General features: G+C 35.9%; 1 protein-coding gene across 2 annotated transcripts in view; it reads right to left on the reverse strand.

Moving 5' to 3' along the window:
• GLS (glutaminase) overlaps positions 1-16,650 on the reverse strand; it is a gene marked incomplete at both ends in the record, with an annotated part of 87,046 nt that overhangs the window by 63,917 nt on the left and 6,479 nt on the right. For both annotated transcript variants that reach the window (XM_080688772.1, XM_080688773.1), the window contains 3 exons: positions 875-1,004; positions 7,253-7,374; positions 7,729-7,825. In XM_080688772.1, coding sequence (XP_080544898.1) covers positions 875-1,004; positions 7,253-7,374; positions 7,729-7,825 — 349 coding nt within the window. The remainder of the gene's footprint in view (positions 1-874; positions 1,005-7,252; positions 7,375-7,728; positions 7,826-16,650) is intronic.

A 16,650-nucleotide genomic window follows, 5' to 3' on the forward strand; every position in this document is an offset into this window, starting at 1 on the left:
GCTAAACAAAGAAAAACTTCCAATCTGGAGAATGAATAAAATGATATGATTATTATTTAAAGAATTGGGGAGGGGATAAATGGTGTTCTGGATCCAACCCTGAGGCAAATGCTCTGCCACTGAACTACATCTCCAGGTTCTAGAGGATTTTTTTAAAAACTACAAAGTCTACTTAATGTTGAAAGATATCAGATCTGCAGGAATTCCCAATAAAGTTTTTAAAAGTTAATTAAAATGTAAAAGCCATATAAGCCAAGCGTCGTAGCACATGCTTGTAATCCCAGAATTTGAGAGGCTGAGACAGGAGGATCCAGTTCGCCACCAGCCTCAGCTATTTAGTGAGACCCTTCGCAATGCAATGAGATACTGTTTCAAAATAAACAATAAAAAAATAGGGCTGGGGGTATACCTCGGAGGTAGAATGCCCGAGTTTTGTCCCCAGTACAGCAAAAAATAAAAAATTTTAAGCCGGGCGTGGTGGCACACAATTGTAATCCCAGCATTGGGGAGGCTGAGACCGGAGGATCATGGTTCACAGACAGCCTCAGCTACTTAGTGAGGCCCTCTGCAACTCAGTGAGACCCGGTTTCAAAATAAAGAATAAAAAATAAGGCAGGGGGTATAGCTCGGAGTTCGAATGCCCCTGGCTTCCATCCCCGGACCCGGGAAAAAAAAAAAATTAAAGCCATCTAAATAATTTGGAAATAAAATTCATAAACTTAAGTTTTACCTTTTATACAGAACAATTAAAGTACAATATTTAAAAACACTTAATCATGGTTTAACAAAATTCAAATATTTTACTCTATATCTCAAATTAAGCTGAATTTATTAAATGTTAAGATTAAGAAATTATGTACATCGAATACATTACCTTTCCTCCAGACTGTTTTTTAGCACTTTCATATAATTCATCAATGTGTGAGGTAAAAGACATAAAGTCAGGAATGACAAACTTTCTTCTAAAGGCTTGTGTTAATAAAACAATGTTGCTTTGAACACATCTGTGGAATGTAAGAAAAAAAATTAAGACTGGGTGCTTTTCAATTACTAACTGGTAATAAAAGCACTAATGAGGAAAATATTAACCCCATTTTTAAACAAGAAACAAATCCATCATTTTAGATAACTAAATTCTATGAAATATATTCTTTCTACATTGTTTTCTTTTCTTCCAGCAGATTTTCATGTAGTTGCTTGTAAGCTGAATAGATTAAAAATAAATTAGATGTGCCTAAAATTGTGTCAAAGTTGAAAATGACAGAGCATTGTACCAGGTTTAAGTATTAACACCATCTGAAACAAATTTCTTATCCTACCAGAGTAAGCATTCAGCATGACATCTGGTTAACACGACTCAGACTTTATCCATTCATTTGCTGACAGACACTAGGTCAGTTCCATAATTTGGCTATTATGAGGGGAAAGAGACCAGTATGATGGTGGGAGGGGTTAGGGGAGGGAGATGAGAAGGGGAAAAAGGAGAACTGATGAAAGAAACAGGTCAAATAATGCTATGACCATATATGAAGGCATCACTACCAATCTCATGAACATGTATGGGGAGAGGCAGGGAAGGGTGGGGTGGGATCTAAGGGAAACACAAGTGCTGTGCCCCTACATGTATGTTTCTGTTATTTTGGAACTCACAGTGATGTATAATTAAAATGCATCAACAAAAGTACATTTAAAAATCAGATGGAATCCTATTTATCTACTGACTTATTTATTTTGTGTCACTGGGGATAGAACCCAGAGGCATTCTACCTCTGGGCTACACCCCAACCCTATTTTATTTTTTTGGTTGGATACAGGGTCTCAGGAGGTTGATGAGAGTATCACAACTTGCTGAGGCTATCCTCAAACCTGTGATTCTCCTGTCTCAGCCTCCCAAGTACTGAGATTATAAGCATGTGCCACTACACCAGCTTATTTTTTAATTAAGGAGATTCAGATATATACCCAATAGATCCTATATAACTAGTACTGGTACTTCACAAAATTTTAAACATTTAGCATTAACATACTTTTCCTAGATTACATCTTAAAAGATTGTAAATCGTGTATAATTTTAAAATGTTAAGCCTAGCCAGGCGTGGTAGCGCACGCTTGTAATCCTAGCATTACAAGCACACTTGTAATCCCAGCATTTGGGAGGCTGAGACAGGAGGATCATGGTTCTCTACCAGCCTACTTAGTGAGACCCTCTGCTACATAGTGAGACCATCTGCAACTCAGTGAGACACTGTTTCAAAATTAAAAAGATTAAAATAATAATAATAAGGCTGGGGGTAGGGTGTAGCTCAGAGATAGAATGCACCTGGGTTCCAACTCCAGTGCCACAAAAAAATAAAAAATAAATAAAAATAAAAATGTTCACATAAAGGAGTAAAATTAATTTTGTTATTTGAATTGCCAAAAATGCTAAGTTATACTATTATGTTTAATATAAGATATGTAATATCCTGTAAAATAAAAATATTTCACTGTTAAAAAATTTGAAAGACATGGTAAACCATGAAGAATGAGAAGGCATGAAATCTAATTATTCGAACCAATATTCTGCTTTGTTCTACAAAGGATTCAAGGCAGAATATCAGTATTAATATAAATTTAAAATAGCTTTGTAAATAAATTACAAACTTATACTGAGGTTAAGACATTCCTAAGATATCTTGAGTCTCAGCAGCTTAATAACATAATATTTAACTGATAAAGGAATATGTCAATAACACCTAACTACAGTAATCTTAAACGGTGAACCTTTAATAGATAAAATCATATGCAGAAGGCTAAATATAAAAGTCAAATCATTACTATGAGAAGTTATCTATGTAACTGGATACCCCACTGGTGAGTGATATACTAGCAGCTTCTTTGAGAAATAGAGAAAAAAACTGGCCTTAAAAAATTACTAAGTTACAAGCACTAGTCATCCTGTTTAATCTTTAAAATATCAATACTTTGTGGAGGATTTCCCCATTTCAGAAATGATGCTCTTAAAAGATTGAGTAATGCACTAATCATAAATGAAGAAATAAAGTAGAGACACACTGTGTGAGTGTGTGTGTAGTACTGGGGATTGGACTCGGGCATTCTACCTCTGAGCTACATACATCCCCAGCCCTTTTTTTGTTTTTGAAACAGGTTCTAGCTAGGTTGCTGAGAGTCTCACTACTTGCTGAGGCAACTCACCTGTGTTCTTCCTATCTCAGCCTCCCAATACTGGGATTGCAAGAGTGTGCTATAACACACAGCTTAGACAATTCTTAATATTTCTTTTTTGTCTATAGCAACTGAGAAATTTTTAAATCTCAGTATTTTAATTCAAGGTGTCCTAGATGAAACTTTTAATTAAAATGTAATAACAGGTCTCATATTAAATATTAGTAAAAATACAGAATATCTACTTAATCAACATAAAATTAACATTATTTTAAAATAAAATTCTAAAATGTGGCTATCATTTCAGCGGTAAGAATACCTCATTACGATGTAAAAAAAATTATGGTCACAATTTCCATTTTAACCTACAGAGGTACATGAGTTTACATCGCAGAGTTTTAATATATAAACTATCGCAGATAGTTTTTTGATAATTTCAATGTTATATTACCATTGCTTTATTATTTAATATTTAAATGTTTCAAATAGTTTCTAAATTTCAACTTGCAAATGTCAAAGTTGCAAGGGAATATACCAAAGAATATCTTTCTCAAAGGGGGGGAAAAAACTAAGATAATCTCTGATCTAAAATAATTATTAATTTAGCCAGGTGTGGTGACACACACTTGTAATCCCAGCATTCAGGAGGCTGAGACTGGAGGATCGTGGTTTGTGGCCAGCCTCAATTACTTACTGAGGCCCCCCGCAACTTAGTGAAACCCTGTTTCAAAATAAAGAATAAAAAATAGGGCAGGAGGTGTAGCTCGGAGGTCGAATGCCTCTGGGTTCCATCCCCAGACCCGCAAAAATAAATAAATTAATTAATTTTAAAAATCATTAATTTCTATATAAAATCAAATATACTTCTTCATTTTTCAAGAAGTTAGAAATAAACAAGTATGAAAAGTATCAAACAAATTTAAATTATTAACCAGCAGGGAATGGTGGGGCACACTTGTAATCCCAGTACTTGGGAGGCTGATACAGGAGGCTCACAAGTTTGAAGCCAGCATCAGCTACTTAGTGAGGCTCTCAGCAACTTAAGTGAGACCCTGTTTGGGAATAAAGAATTAAAAATAGGGCTGGGACTGTAACTTGGAGATAGAACCTGGGTTCAATCTCTAATAAGGGGGTAAAAAAATTATTAACCTACTACTATTTCAAACTAATCAGCACCTTTTAAAGCAGGGTTTATAATTAACGAAATCCTACAGTCAGAGAAACTTTTTCCCCTCAAAAATAAAGTACTAGTAAAGTACTGGCAATTGCCTTCCTACTATATGACTGATAAAGGTAATTTTACCACTCACAAGAATACCAAGCTACATGTTGATGAGAAGTTCAAATATTCAGGTTTTTCTTGGGAATTAATATAGATGTCACCGTCTAACTCGAAAATTAAAAATCATATGTAAAATAACCCTGAGAAGTTGCTTATGCCTTTCAGCAAATAACATTTTCTGTGCTTTGTTCAGTTTTCCTCTTTTGTCTTCTTTCCCTCTTAAATTTTTCAAACTATACCATGCATCAATGTTTTACAAATATCTCCCACATATAATTTTTCATTAGTAAAATGACATAAGAAATCTTTTAGAAAATCAAAAATATACAAATGCAAAGACCATCTGCTTTCTCTAAAAACAAAAGACTAAATTACTATCACATATAAAAACAGTATTAATACCTATAAAGTTAAAAAGTGCATGAATATATAAAAGATTATTTTTAACACAAATATTTTTACTTCTATTAGTTTTAAGAATAAATTATTAGCATTAAAAACAGTTGACTACATGAATGAGTATAGGCAAGCCTCCAACTTTCAAGTAGATATTCCAAAAACTACATCAGAATTCATTTTCTCATAAAAAATTTGCTTGTCTTTAAAAATCATCTCTCTGGAAAGATGAATTCCAAGTTTTAACATCTCTTCCTCATGGAAGGGGAAGAGTTAACAACCTTAACTAGGTAACTTTGTGGGGGAGGGTTTCTGGAGGTTGAACCCAAGGGTATTCTACCACCCAGGTACACCCTCAGCCCTATTTTTTATTCTTTATTTTAAAACAGGGTTTCACTAAGTTGCAGAGGGCCTCAATAAGTAGCTGAGGCAAGTTTTAGCCTGCAATCCTCCTGTCTCAGCCTTCGAAGTACTGGGATTACAAGTGTGCACCACCACACCCAGCTATGCCTTTTTATATTTCAGAATAGAAAAGGAACTTTTCAAATCATCATCTTTTCAGGTGCCTTCCAAAGGTTCAGAGATGTGAGTTACTTCATTCTAAGGATGAAAAGAAAAATCTATGCCTATGGCCTACTCATATAGATCATTAACAGTTTTTCAAGTTGGGAACTGCCTATATTACAATCAGATTATTTTTTAAAAATTGGTTTAGTGTTTAAAATTATGATAATCACTATTTTTGTAATATAATTACAAAAAATGTGATACCCTGGCTTCATACTCAGTGTTTAAATTGCTTTAAGCATAACATCATGTTTATAAAGAACAAAACATTATAAATACTGTTAAATGTGTAAAACAGTGCTTCCACTTAACATTCCAAAGCTACTTCCCCACACCTATTTTCCACAGATCTACTATCTCTGACAACTACTCGAAGATAAACCAAGATAACTCCCAGAAAGCACCATAACAGAGTACTTGGCACAGGTACTTCATGAACACAATAAATAAATAACAAAAAAACACTAAAAAAAATGCTTATTGGAAAGGCACAAATAAATCTAGAATAAATAAACTCCTTGCCTCCACAAAGAAACAGATTCTACAGACTCAACATTCTTAAAATCAATTGCAAAATAGACCTATTATCTTTACTTTAAGGTCAGCTAAGTTAATAGAACCAAGAACCTCGTGGTAAAAAAGTAAGAATCCCAAAGCCTGGCATGGTGGCACACTCTTGTAATCCCAGGGCTTGGGAGGCTGAGACAGGAGGATTGCACAGGTTCAAAGCCAGCCTCAGCTACTGAGTGAGGCTCTCCGCAAGTTAGCAAGACCCTGTTTCCAAATAAAGTATAAAATAGGTCTGGGAATATAGCCCAGAGGTAGAAAAGTCCCTGGGTTCTACCCCCAGTACCACAAAAAAAAAAAAAAAGAACCCCAAACTGTTAGCTGTACTTCACAGCATGCCAGGAAACTTCAGAGAACCTCAGTTAACTTCAGATAACTTAATACTCCAGGATATTCTCAAGAGATATCTAGAATAATCAATCATCCCCCCCAAAAAAAAGCAAAAGTAAATACATACACACATACATAGAAATAAACTTTCAAAGTAGATGCAAATATTCTTTGGATCCACTTCAACCTAAGGCTATATGGTTTAGAAATAGCACAATTTTATGCTAGTTTTCACTCAACTATTAGTAGATTAACATACTATTTGACTCTCAGAAACCATTACAAACATGTTGTGCATTAAATCTTTAATCAAACTAATAGGAACATAGTAATGAAGATAAATAATAAAGATGTATAAACATAGTATTTTGACATAGTAATGTCAAAATATTCTCATTCAACCAAATTATCTCCGAAGTTGTCTTCAGTTCTTAACTGTTTTGAGGAAAATAAAAATATCCAAAAGCCTATGCACTGATGTTTGAAAAAAGAGAAAAACAGACAAGGTATATATGTAAATCTACAGAAGACGGGGCCATCCGAAGCCCCCTCATTTCATCTAAATCACCTCATGGGAAAGAACTAGAAGCTATGCTGAGAAAGCCTGCAAGACATGCGACGAACTGGAGATCAGTATAAGCTATGACAGGAGGAAGGATGTGCTCTATTCACACAAGCTCTTTGAATGCAGTCTCCAGTAAGATAACTTGGAAACATACATGGATACATTTCCATACAATAGATTTTTTAAAAATATACTCTTAACCCAGTTTATTATACAACTCTAATTTATGCGATAATTGTTCTTCAAACAAATTATGTTTTTAAATCCTTTGTTTTATTTACATAGGAAGCACTGGCCTTCAAAGATGCAATTTTGTTTTAAAAGCAAAATCACCATATAGCATAGAAAATCACCAATAAAGGTTTGGCAGAAATTTTTACTTTTTAAAAAGATCTTTGTCTAGCATGACACCATCTGACGTTGTCTGAAGAGTTAATCTTAACATATCCATACACTCTTTCAACCTGGGATCAGACGTTCGCAATCCTGTAGATTTGAGTGCCTGTTTTTAAAAAAATAAGAGTTTGTAAATATATGGTGCAAATAATGTATATGCTTATTCCAACTATAAGTTTTTATTCCTGTATATAAAAACTTCTACCCAAGATTTGAAAATGTATGTGGCATTTGTGTCACTATTACCCACTTTCTGGATAAATTTCTTATTGTTTCTTTCTTTTTCTTTCACTGATTACCTTGAAATGAGCATGATGAAAATTTGAAAACATAGTAAGAGAAATAATATCAGTCAGAATCTACATGTCAGATGACCTTTAAGACTACATTTCAATAATCCTATATTACTGGTTTAGTATTACTTTTTAAAAATTTAAAATAGAAAAATATAAGAACTTACTGTAATAAATTTATGAACAGGTATTTTTTCTTGTCCTTCTGCAATTGTATAGAACAGCAAATCTTCCAAACTAGGTAACAGACCCTGTTTTATTTTACTAAAAGAGGAGGAAAAAATACATAATTAATCCTTGTGTCAACATTCTAATGGATTTAAACTATTATTAAATAATCATTGAACCACACTATAGCTGAGCTATCAAGACCACAAACAAATAACAATTTACCAAAGTCACATCAGTACCACTAGAAACCATACTGAAAACCAAGTAAAAAAAGATTAATTAATATATAGATATTTTAGAGCCAGGCATGGTGGCACATGCTTGTAATCCCAGCATTTTGGAGGCTGAGACAGGAGGATCATGGTTCGTGGTTAGCCTCAGCTACTACTTCCGGAAGCCCTTTGCAACTCAGTGAGACTGTTTCAAAATAAAGAATAAAAATTGGGTTTGGGAGTGTAGCTCAGAGGTAGGATACTCCTGGGTTCCATCACTAGTGCCGTAAAAACACACACAAAAAAAGATATTTTAATCCCAGGTTTTAAAATCCTGATTACTATCTGTTATGTCAATGTCCTCTCATACAGCCCAGTAAAATCGCCTTATACTAATTATAGCACTCAGTAAATTTCCAGGTAAGAGTCAACACTCTGGTTAGTTATTTTGTTTTTTTAATGTGATGACTATGTAGATTATAAAATCTGGGAGATAGCAATGAATAGTTCCTCAACTCTGGCTGTAATGTTAGTGGTGTGACCTCAGGTTATCTGTGCATTTGTGATTCAGTTTCCTCATCTGAGAAAGGGGAATAACAGTAGCTACCTCACTAGGTTATTATGAAGATCAGTTGGCTCAATATATTCAATACCTTTAGAACACTGCCTGGCAAGATAGGTAAGTACTCAATCGATGGCATACAGCTGAGTGACAGGACCTCCAGAGGCTCAACTCCAATACCACCAAAATTAAAATAAACCTTAAAATATATGCATTTCATAGTATTTTAAAAATACTAATACATAGAATAATCATCTTAAAATTCTAATGAGAGCCAAGTATGATGGTGCATGCTTATAATCCCAGTACTTGGGAGGCTGAAACAGGAGAATCACAGGTTCAAACTCAGCCTCAGCAACTTAGCAAGGCTCTCGGTAACCTAGTGAAACCCTGTTTCCAAATAAGAAATAAAACCAGGCTAGGGGTGCAGCTTGGAGGTAGGATGCCTCTGGGTTCAATCCCCAGTATGAAAAACAATTTTTTTTCTGAGATATCCTGGATATATAATTACTCCCTGAAACAATCTGTAATTGAGACGTCTTTTAAAAAGTGGATCTGCAGACTGGACATGGTAACACACACTTGTAATCCCAGTACCTAAGAGGCTGAAACAGGAGGATCTCAGGTTTGCGGCCAGTATCTGCGATTTAGTGATCCCTTTGCAACTTAAGAAGACCCCGTTTCAAAAAAAAAAAAAAAAAATAGGCCTGGAGTGTAGCTCGGAGATGGGAATATACCACACATGTACACACAGAAATGTATATGCAGTACTTTAGTAATGGTTAAAAATAATTTATGTTATGTTCTATACATTAGGCTAAGAATTTTACATGTACTTTAATCCTCCAATGATCTTATGATAAACTATTACCATATAAAATATAATACAGCTCTTCATATATCAAACTCATCAAATTTATTAATTGTTGGAAAAAAATGAATAACTCTATTTCCATTTCCTAAATGAGGAAACCAAATCTCAGAAGTCAGAAGACTTCTCAAAGTTGAACTGTGGCAGAGGTAGATTTAGATTCCTCTCTCTCTGAATTCAGAGTCCAGACTATTTGCCACTATGCTGTAATGGGTCATTAACTCACTACCTAATCATTACTTTTATAAGGTGCAAACAAGTTGTCTAGGTCTTACACGGGCCTACTATCATTAAACAGAGTTCAAAAATGCTGATAACCTAATATTTAAGGAAAAACTGAACCAGCTGTCAAAAAAATCAGTGGATAATAACATACCAATTATTTACAGAAAATGGTTTGTCAGATAAACTTCAGAGTGGTAGTTTGCCACCTTAAAAAACTGCAGAATAAGCTTTCTACATATTTATCACACCAGTAAGTAATATTTGCTTTGCCTAAAAGCTATGCAAATAACATAAAATATACTTCTGTATCCTGTGGTACATATTGCACAGAATTAAAATGACCACATCATTGCTGTAGTTAGCAAAAAGGCAAATATTTACTTGCTTTGGGACAAGAAACTGATTTTTATCCATAGAAAAAAGAATTTAAGCCATGTCCTAAAAATACACTCATAAAATATTGCCAAAATTAATAAAAAGAAATTACTATCTCCTCACTTAAAAGCTAAAATTCTGCCGGGCGTGGTGGCTCATGCTTGGAATCCCAGCATTTGGGAGGCTGAGACCGGAGGATCGTCGTTTGCGGACAGCCTCAGCTACTTAGTGAGGCCCTCTGCAACTTAGTGAGACCCTGTTTCAAAATAAAGAATAAAAATAGGGCAGGGGGTGTGACTCAGTGGTCAAATGCCCCTGGGTTCCATCCCCAGACCCGCAAAAAAAGAAAAAAGCTAAGATTTTGATATGAGAATGAGTTAGCTTCAACAGTCTGGAAAACAAAAAGACTACAGATATTCTCCCAAAACCTTCAAAAGGTTTAAGTTAAGGCAGGTGAAGTGGCACATACCTGTATAATCCCAGTACTCAGGAGGCTGAGATGAGGATTATAGGTTCAAAGTCAGCCTCAGCAATTTAGTGAGGCTATCAGAGATCTACTGAGACCCCATTTAAAAAAATAAAATAAAATAAAATAGGACTGGGGGTGTAGTTTGGAGGTAAAATGGTCCTGAATTCAATCCCCAGCACCCCCACCCGAAAAAAACATTACAAGTGACTCCAAAGATCTTTCCTGCCTTACCTCAATTTTCTTTCCCCTTTTATGTTTTCACAATAACATACTTTGCTACTAAAATTCAAAAATTAAAAATTCTAATTTTCAGAAACTATATAGTAGAGCCAGGCATGGTAGCACTCTTGTAATCTCAGTACTTGGGAGGCTGAGACAGGAGGATTCTGAGTCCCTGGCCAGATTCAGCTACATAGTGAGGCCCTCCAAACTTAGTGAGACCCTGTTGCAAAATAAATAATAGCTGGATGTGGTGGTGCATGCTTGTAATCCCAGCATTTGGGAGGCTGAGACCAAAGGATCACGATTCCTGGACAGTCTCAGCTATTTAGTGTGGCCCTCTGCAACTTAGTGAGACCCTGTTTCAAAATAAAAAGAATAAAATATAGGGCAGGGGGTGTAGCTAGGAGGTTGAATGCCCCTGGGTTCCATCCCCAGACCCACAAAATTAATAATAATAATAATAATAATAATAATAATAATAATAATAGGTCTGGGAGTGTAGAAAAATAAGCTAAATAGTAACTAGGAAATCTTTGAGAAGTATATTTAAATTTTGTGTGTGTGTGTGGTACTGGGGTTCCTGGAAGCCCTTCTACCTCCGGGCTAAACTCCCAGACCTATTTTATATTTTTGAAACAGGGTCTCTTAGGCCAGCGTGGCTGGCTTCGAACCTGCGCAATCCTCCTGTCTCTGCCTCCCAAGTGCGGGGATTACAAGCGTGCGCCACCACGCCCGGCGAAGTATATTTAAATTTTAATGGCACAAAATAATTACAGCAGGGTTTGAAGTTTCATCAATAATTATTGATAAATCCAAGTTCCAGATTCCCTATTTATGTCATAACATAAAATGGTTTATGACAAGCCAGATGCAGTGGTGCACACCTATAATCCTAGTACTTGGGAGGCTGAGACAGAAGGATCACAGGTTCAAAGACAGCCTCAACAAGTAGTGAGAATCTCATCAGCCTAGTGAGAGACCCTGTTTTGAAATAATAATATATTAGGGCTGGGGGTGTACCTTGAAGGTAGAATGTCCCATGGCTCAATCCCCAGCACTACAAAAAAAAAGTCATGACATCTAGTAACTAAAATAGCATATATACAGAAGACAAGTAAATCCAAAGAAAAAAACCCTTGTTTTACACCTTATTTTTCTTCTTTTATTCTCTTGTTTCTAATTTTTACCTTTAAGATCCTTTTACCATCATATTGTTTATTTACTTCTTATCTCACTTTAGCCTCACAAAATAACTGCCTTAAAAAAAGAAACTTTACAAAAATGAAAAAGAAAACACCACGTATATAACTATGACATGAATTTAACTATGACATGCATAGTCACGTCAGGCACTGTTTACAGTCTAGAAGGGAAAACGGGAGACCTATTATAATGCGAAATTATAAGAAAGGATCTATGAGAGCCAGTCATTGACAAACTTTACTAGAGGCTAGTAGGATAATGCTTTTTTAGAAGAGGTAGAATTTGAGCTAAAACAGAAAGATGGATGAGATAGATGAAAGCATGGCGACAGAACAAGGTTTCTGGCAAAGAAACAGACCATGAGACAGGAGCATCGTGGTCTGTGGCCAGCCTCAGCTACTTACTGAGGTCTTTTGCAACTCAGTGAGACCCTTTTTCAAAATAAAGAATTAAAAAATAGGGCTGGGGGTGGCTCAGAGGTAGAATGTACCGGGGTTCCATACCAAAAAAAAAAAAAAAAAAAAAGACCAAAGGGATGAAGGGACGCATCTCTAGGTATTTACAAAGAAAAGTACTCAGTAGAGCACATGGTATTTGAACTGAGGTACTTGTTTCTATATATAAACTATAATGCCTAATTTCCAGGGCTGAACAAGACTTATATAAATTAACCAATAAGCTAGGTGTAGTGGTGCACCCTTGTAATCCCAGCATTTGGAAGGCTGAGACAGGAGAATCCGAGTTCATGGACAGCCTCAGCTACTACTTAGTGAGACCCTTTGCAACTCGGTGAGACCCTGTTTCAAAATAAAGAAACCTGGAGATAGAATGCCCCTGGGTTCCATCCCAGGTACTGCAAAAAAAACAAAAAAAACAAACAAACAAAAAAAAAACCAATAAACGAGAGGGCTAGCCCCCAAAAATGCACATAATAGAGTTTACATTCAGGGTAAACTTCTGTAACATGGAAAGAGACACTGTTTTTACTTGCTCTACTAACCAAGCAGTTTCCTAATACCAAAGGACAATCCTCAGGTTGGTAATTAGTTCCCAATGTAGCTTGTACTGCCTGTCACTAATTCATCCCTTATAATTTCCCACTGTAATTAACTAGACTTAATGACCTCTAAGTTCTGTTCCTTTTTATTTTTACCTATCATGACTTTATTTACAACCTTCCTTTCCCTAAACACTCAGTGCTAATAATCAGACCAGTTGTTTCACAGAATTTTGCCCAGATTCTCTCCTCTTTTCTAGCAACACTTGCTGACATCATCACTAAGTTTTATACTTTTCCTATACAGCTTATTACGTGCCAAGCATAGGGGATATACAGATTAATCAAGTAAGCTGCTGCCTAAAAGAAATGACCGCAGTAACATAGCAACTACTACTGTAGAAATGTAAAAAGAAAAAAAAGTATTAAAAAGTACAAATGAAGCATTTAATTTGGGTTGGACAGTAGTGGGAGGAAGCAAAAAATAAAGTTCCTAATTTGTAATTGGGAGCAAGATTTTGAACTTAACCCATCAAGTTAATATTTTTTAGATAAAACACTATCAATGATAGGAGGAACACTGGGCGTGGTGGCACAATCTTGTTACTCTAGTACTTGAGAGGCTGAGACAGGAGGATCTGGGTTTGCCACCAGCCTCAGCTACTTAGTGAGGCCCTCTGCAACTCAGTGAGACCCAGTTTCAAAATAAAAAATAGGGCAGGGGGTGTAGCTCAGAGATAGAATGCCCCTGGGTCCCATTCTCAGACCTGGAAAAAAATTAAAATTAAAAAATTAAAAATTAAAAATAAAGGATGAGGAACCAGGCATGGTGGCACACCCTTGCAATCCCAGCATTTGGGAGGCTGAGACAGTAGGATCATGTTCGCGGCCAGCCTCAGCTACTTAGTGAAGCTCTTTGCAACTCATTGAGACCCTGTTTCAAAATAAAGAATAATATATATATATATATGGCTGGGGGTATAGCTCAGAGATAGAATGCCCCTGGGTTCCATCCCCAGTACTGCAAAAATAAATAAATAAATAAAAATGAAAATAAAGGATAAAAAATAGGGCTGGAGGTAGAATGTCCCTGAGTTCAATCCCCAGTACCTAAAACAAAAAAAATCTGAACCGATGAAGTCTATTAGTATCTCAGAGTGATTGTGTGGCAAAGTGACAAATTCTGCTTAAATTCTAAGTCATTTTGTTTAAAAATAAAACTACTATCTTTTAAGGCTTTACTGTCTTAAAAAAAAAAAACTTTCTGTTCACTTAAAATCCTATGAGGGCTAGGTGTGATGGCATGTGCTTGTAATCCCAGTACTTAGGAGGCTGAAACAGAAGGATCCCAGATTCATGGCCACCCTCAGCCACTTAGTGAGGCCCTCTGCAACTGCTGGGGGTGTAGTTCAGAGGTAAAATGCCCCTCAGTTCCATCCCCAGTATGAGGAAAATAAAAAACCTATGAGGTAAATTAAGGGGGTCAACAGTTCTCAGTTTTCAGATAAAGACTCAGTCTTAAAATCAGGCAACAGACAAGCAGCAGTCCCATAAAGGTGGTTCCTTGCTCCTAACCCCAAACTCCATAGGCTCTGCCACACCAACTACGCTCAGTTGTAGACTTGGAGACACCAGTCACAGAAAGTAAAGGGTCTCGTTTTTCCTCATCTGCAGGAAATAGGGAGTAATTCTGATACAAGAGAAACTTTAATAATGGAGAGACCCCAGTGGGGCAATGGAGCGAATCTAGGGGAAGTTGGTGTGTGGTTTTTTTTTTTTTTTGGGGGGGGAGTTGATGAAGTAAACACTGCCACTTAAGTTGTGTGCATGTGTGAATTTATCAATGCCAACTCAATACCATGTATGGGGAAAGGGAGGGAGCTCACTAAGAACTGTATGCTTGTATGTCCACGTCACTCTGAACTACATACCTAGAGTTCTTAACAAAAAAACTAAGGGAAATATTTAATGCCACTATATACTTAAAAATGATTAAAATAGTATATTTTATCACAATTTTGTGTGTGTGTGGTACTGGTGCATTCTACCTGCGGTAGGAGCTATACCGCCAGCCCTATTTTTTATTCTTTGAAACAGGGTCTAAGTTACAGAGGGCCTCCCTACATAGCAGAGACGGGCGGTAAACCTGTGATCCTCTTGTCTCAGCCTCCCAAGTACTGAAAGTATAAGCATGTGCCATGAAGCCTAGCTTTATCAGTTTTTTAAAAAGCTAAGAAAATATAGGTACAGAAGGTAAGAGTGAGGATTACTTAAGCAGAGACATGACAGACAAGAACAAAATGTAGCAACTCATTCGAGACACAATTCATTCCCAGCAGAACCAATAAGGATATAATAGAACCCTGAGAACTAAAAGCATTGCTCTTCATTTACTATTGTTGATGGCTGCTTTGCACCTGATTAGTTATATATAAAAAGACCAGAGTTACAAAAGCTGAGGATATTTACTACTTGGCAATTCACAGATCAAATTTGTCAGTACTTGTCTTGCAGTTGTGCTTCCTTATAATAAATCTAAGTTGAAAAAAAAAATAGTAAACTTTAAGCCAGGCATGGTGGTACATGCTTGTAATCCCAGTACTCGAGAGGCTGAGACAGGAGGATCACAGGTTTGTAGCCAGCCTCAGCTACTTAGTGAGACCCTCTACATAAATCACAACTGCTAATATCATTTTGGCTTATTTTCAAGAGCTTAAGATAACCGGGCACAGTGGCCACAGCTTGTAATTGCAGCACTTGAGAGACAGAGACTGGAGGATCGCAGGTTCCAGGCCCTTGGCAACTTAGTGAGACCCTGTTTGAAAATAAAGAATAAAATAGGGAGGCTGAGACAAGAGGATTGCAGTTCGCAGTGCGAACTGGTTTGAAGCCAGTCTCAGCTACTTCATGAGTCCCTTTGCAACCCCTTTAAAAATAAAAAATAAAATGGAGTGCAGTAGCACATGCTTTTAATCCCAGCATTCGGGAGGCTTGAGACAACTGAATGAAACTCAGTGAGACTCTTTTTCAAAATAAAGACTATAAAATAGGGCTGAGGGTTTAGCTCAGAGGTAGAATGAATGCCGCCAGGTTCCATCCCCAGTTCCACAAAAATAAAAAAATAAAGCTTAACATCTGAGACCATACTTCACAAAAAACTTCATATTCTAACCTTTAGCCTAATATTCCATTTATTTTTAATTCTAAAATGTATCTGTATATATCTGAAAAGGCAGACTTTCACATAGGTACACCTTAAGCTACCTAATCACCCTGTAGATGTTGAACACAATTCTCCATTTTCTCTTATATAAACACAGTATCAAAAATTTTAGAGGATAAGTTTTTCTTATGCTTCATATGCTTCAGCTTATTCTGCCAACCTAAATTCCTAAAAAGGTTTTAAATAATTTAAAACTTCTTCATACAACTTAAAAATTGCTCTTCAAAAAGTCTACATTCTTTTAATAACCCCAACAAAAATCAAAGAAAGTGCTTGTCACTCAAAATATCAAGATGACAAGTTTAAAATCTTTAGAAGCCTACACCAAAAATTAGTAGACAAAAATATATTTCTAAATCCTGAATCAACTTTTTATTCATTATATAAGTAAACTCAACTGTTCTATATTTTAAAAGTAGTGCCTTCACTATAAACATTACTTCAGAAATCAATAATAAAAAAAACTGGCTGCCACATACCAAACAGATAATACTTCCCAAAGAAAATCAAGGAACACTAACATTTTACTTTTTTTATTTTTGTGATACTGGGGACAGAA

The sequence above is a fragment of the Muscardinus avellanarius genome, assembly GCF_963383645.1.
Source record: "Muscardinus avellanarius genome assembly, chromosome: 2".
Taxonomy (NCBI): domain Eukaryota; kingdom Metazoa; phylum Chordata; class Mammalia; order Rodentia; family Gliridae; genus Muscardinus; species Muscardinus avellanarius.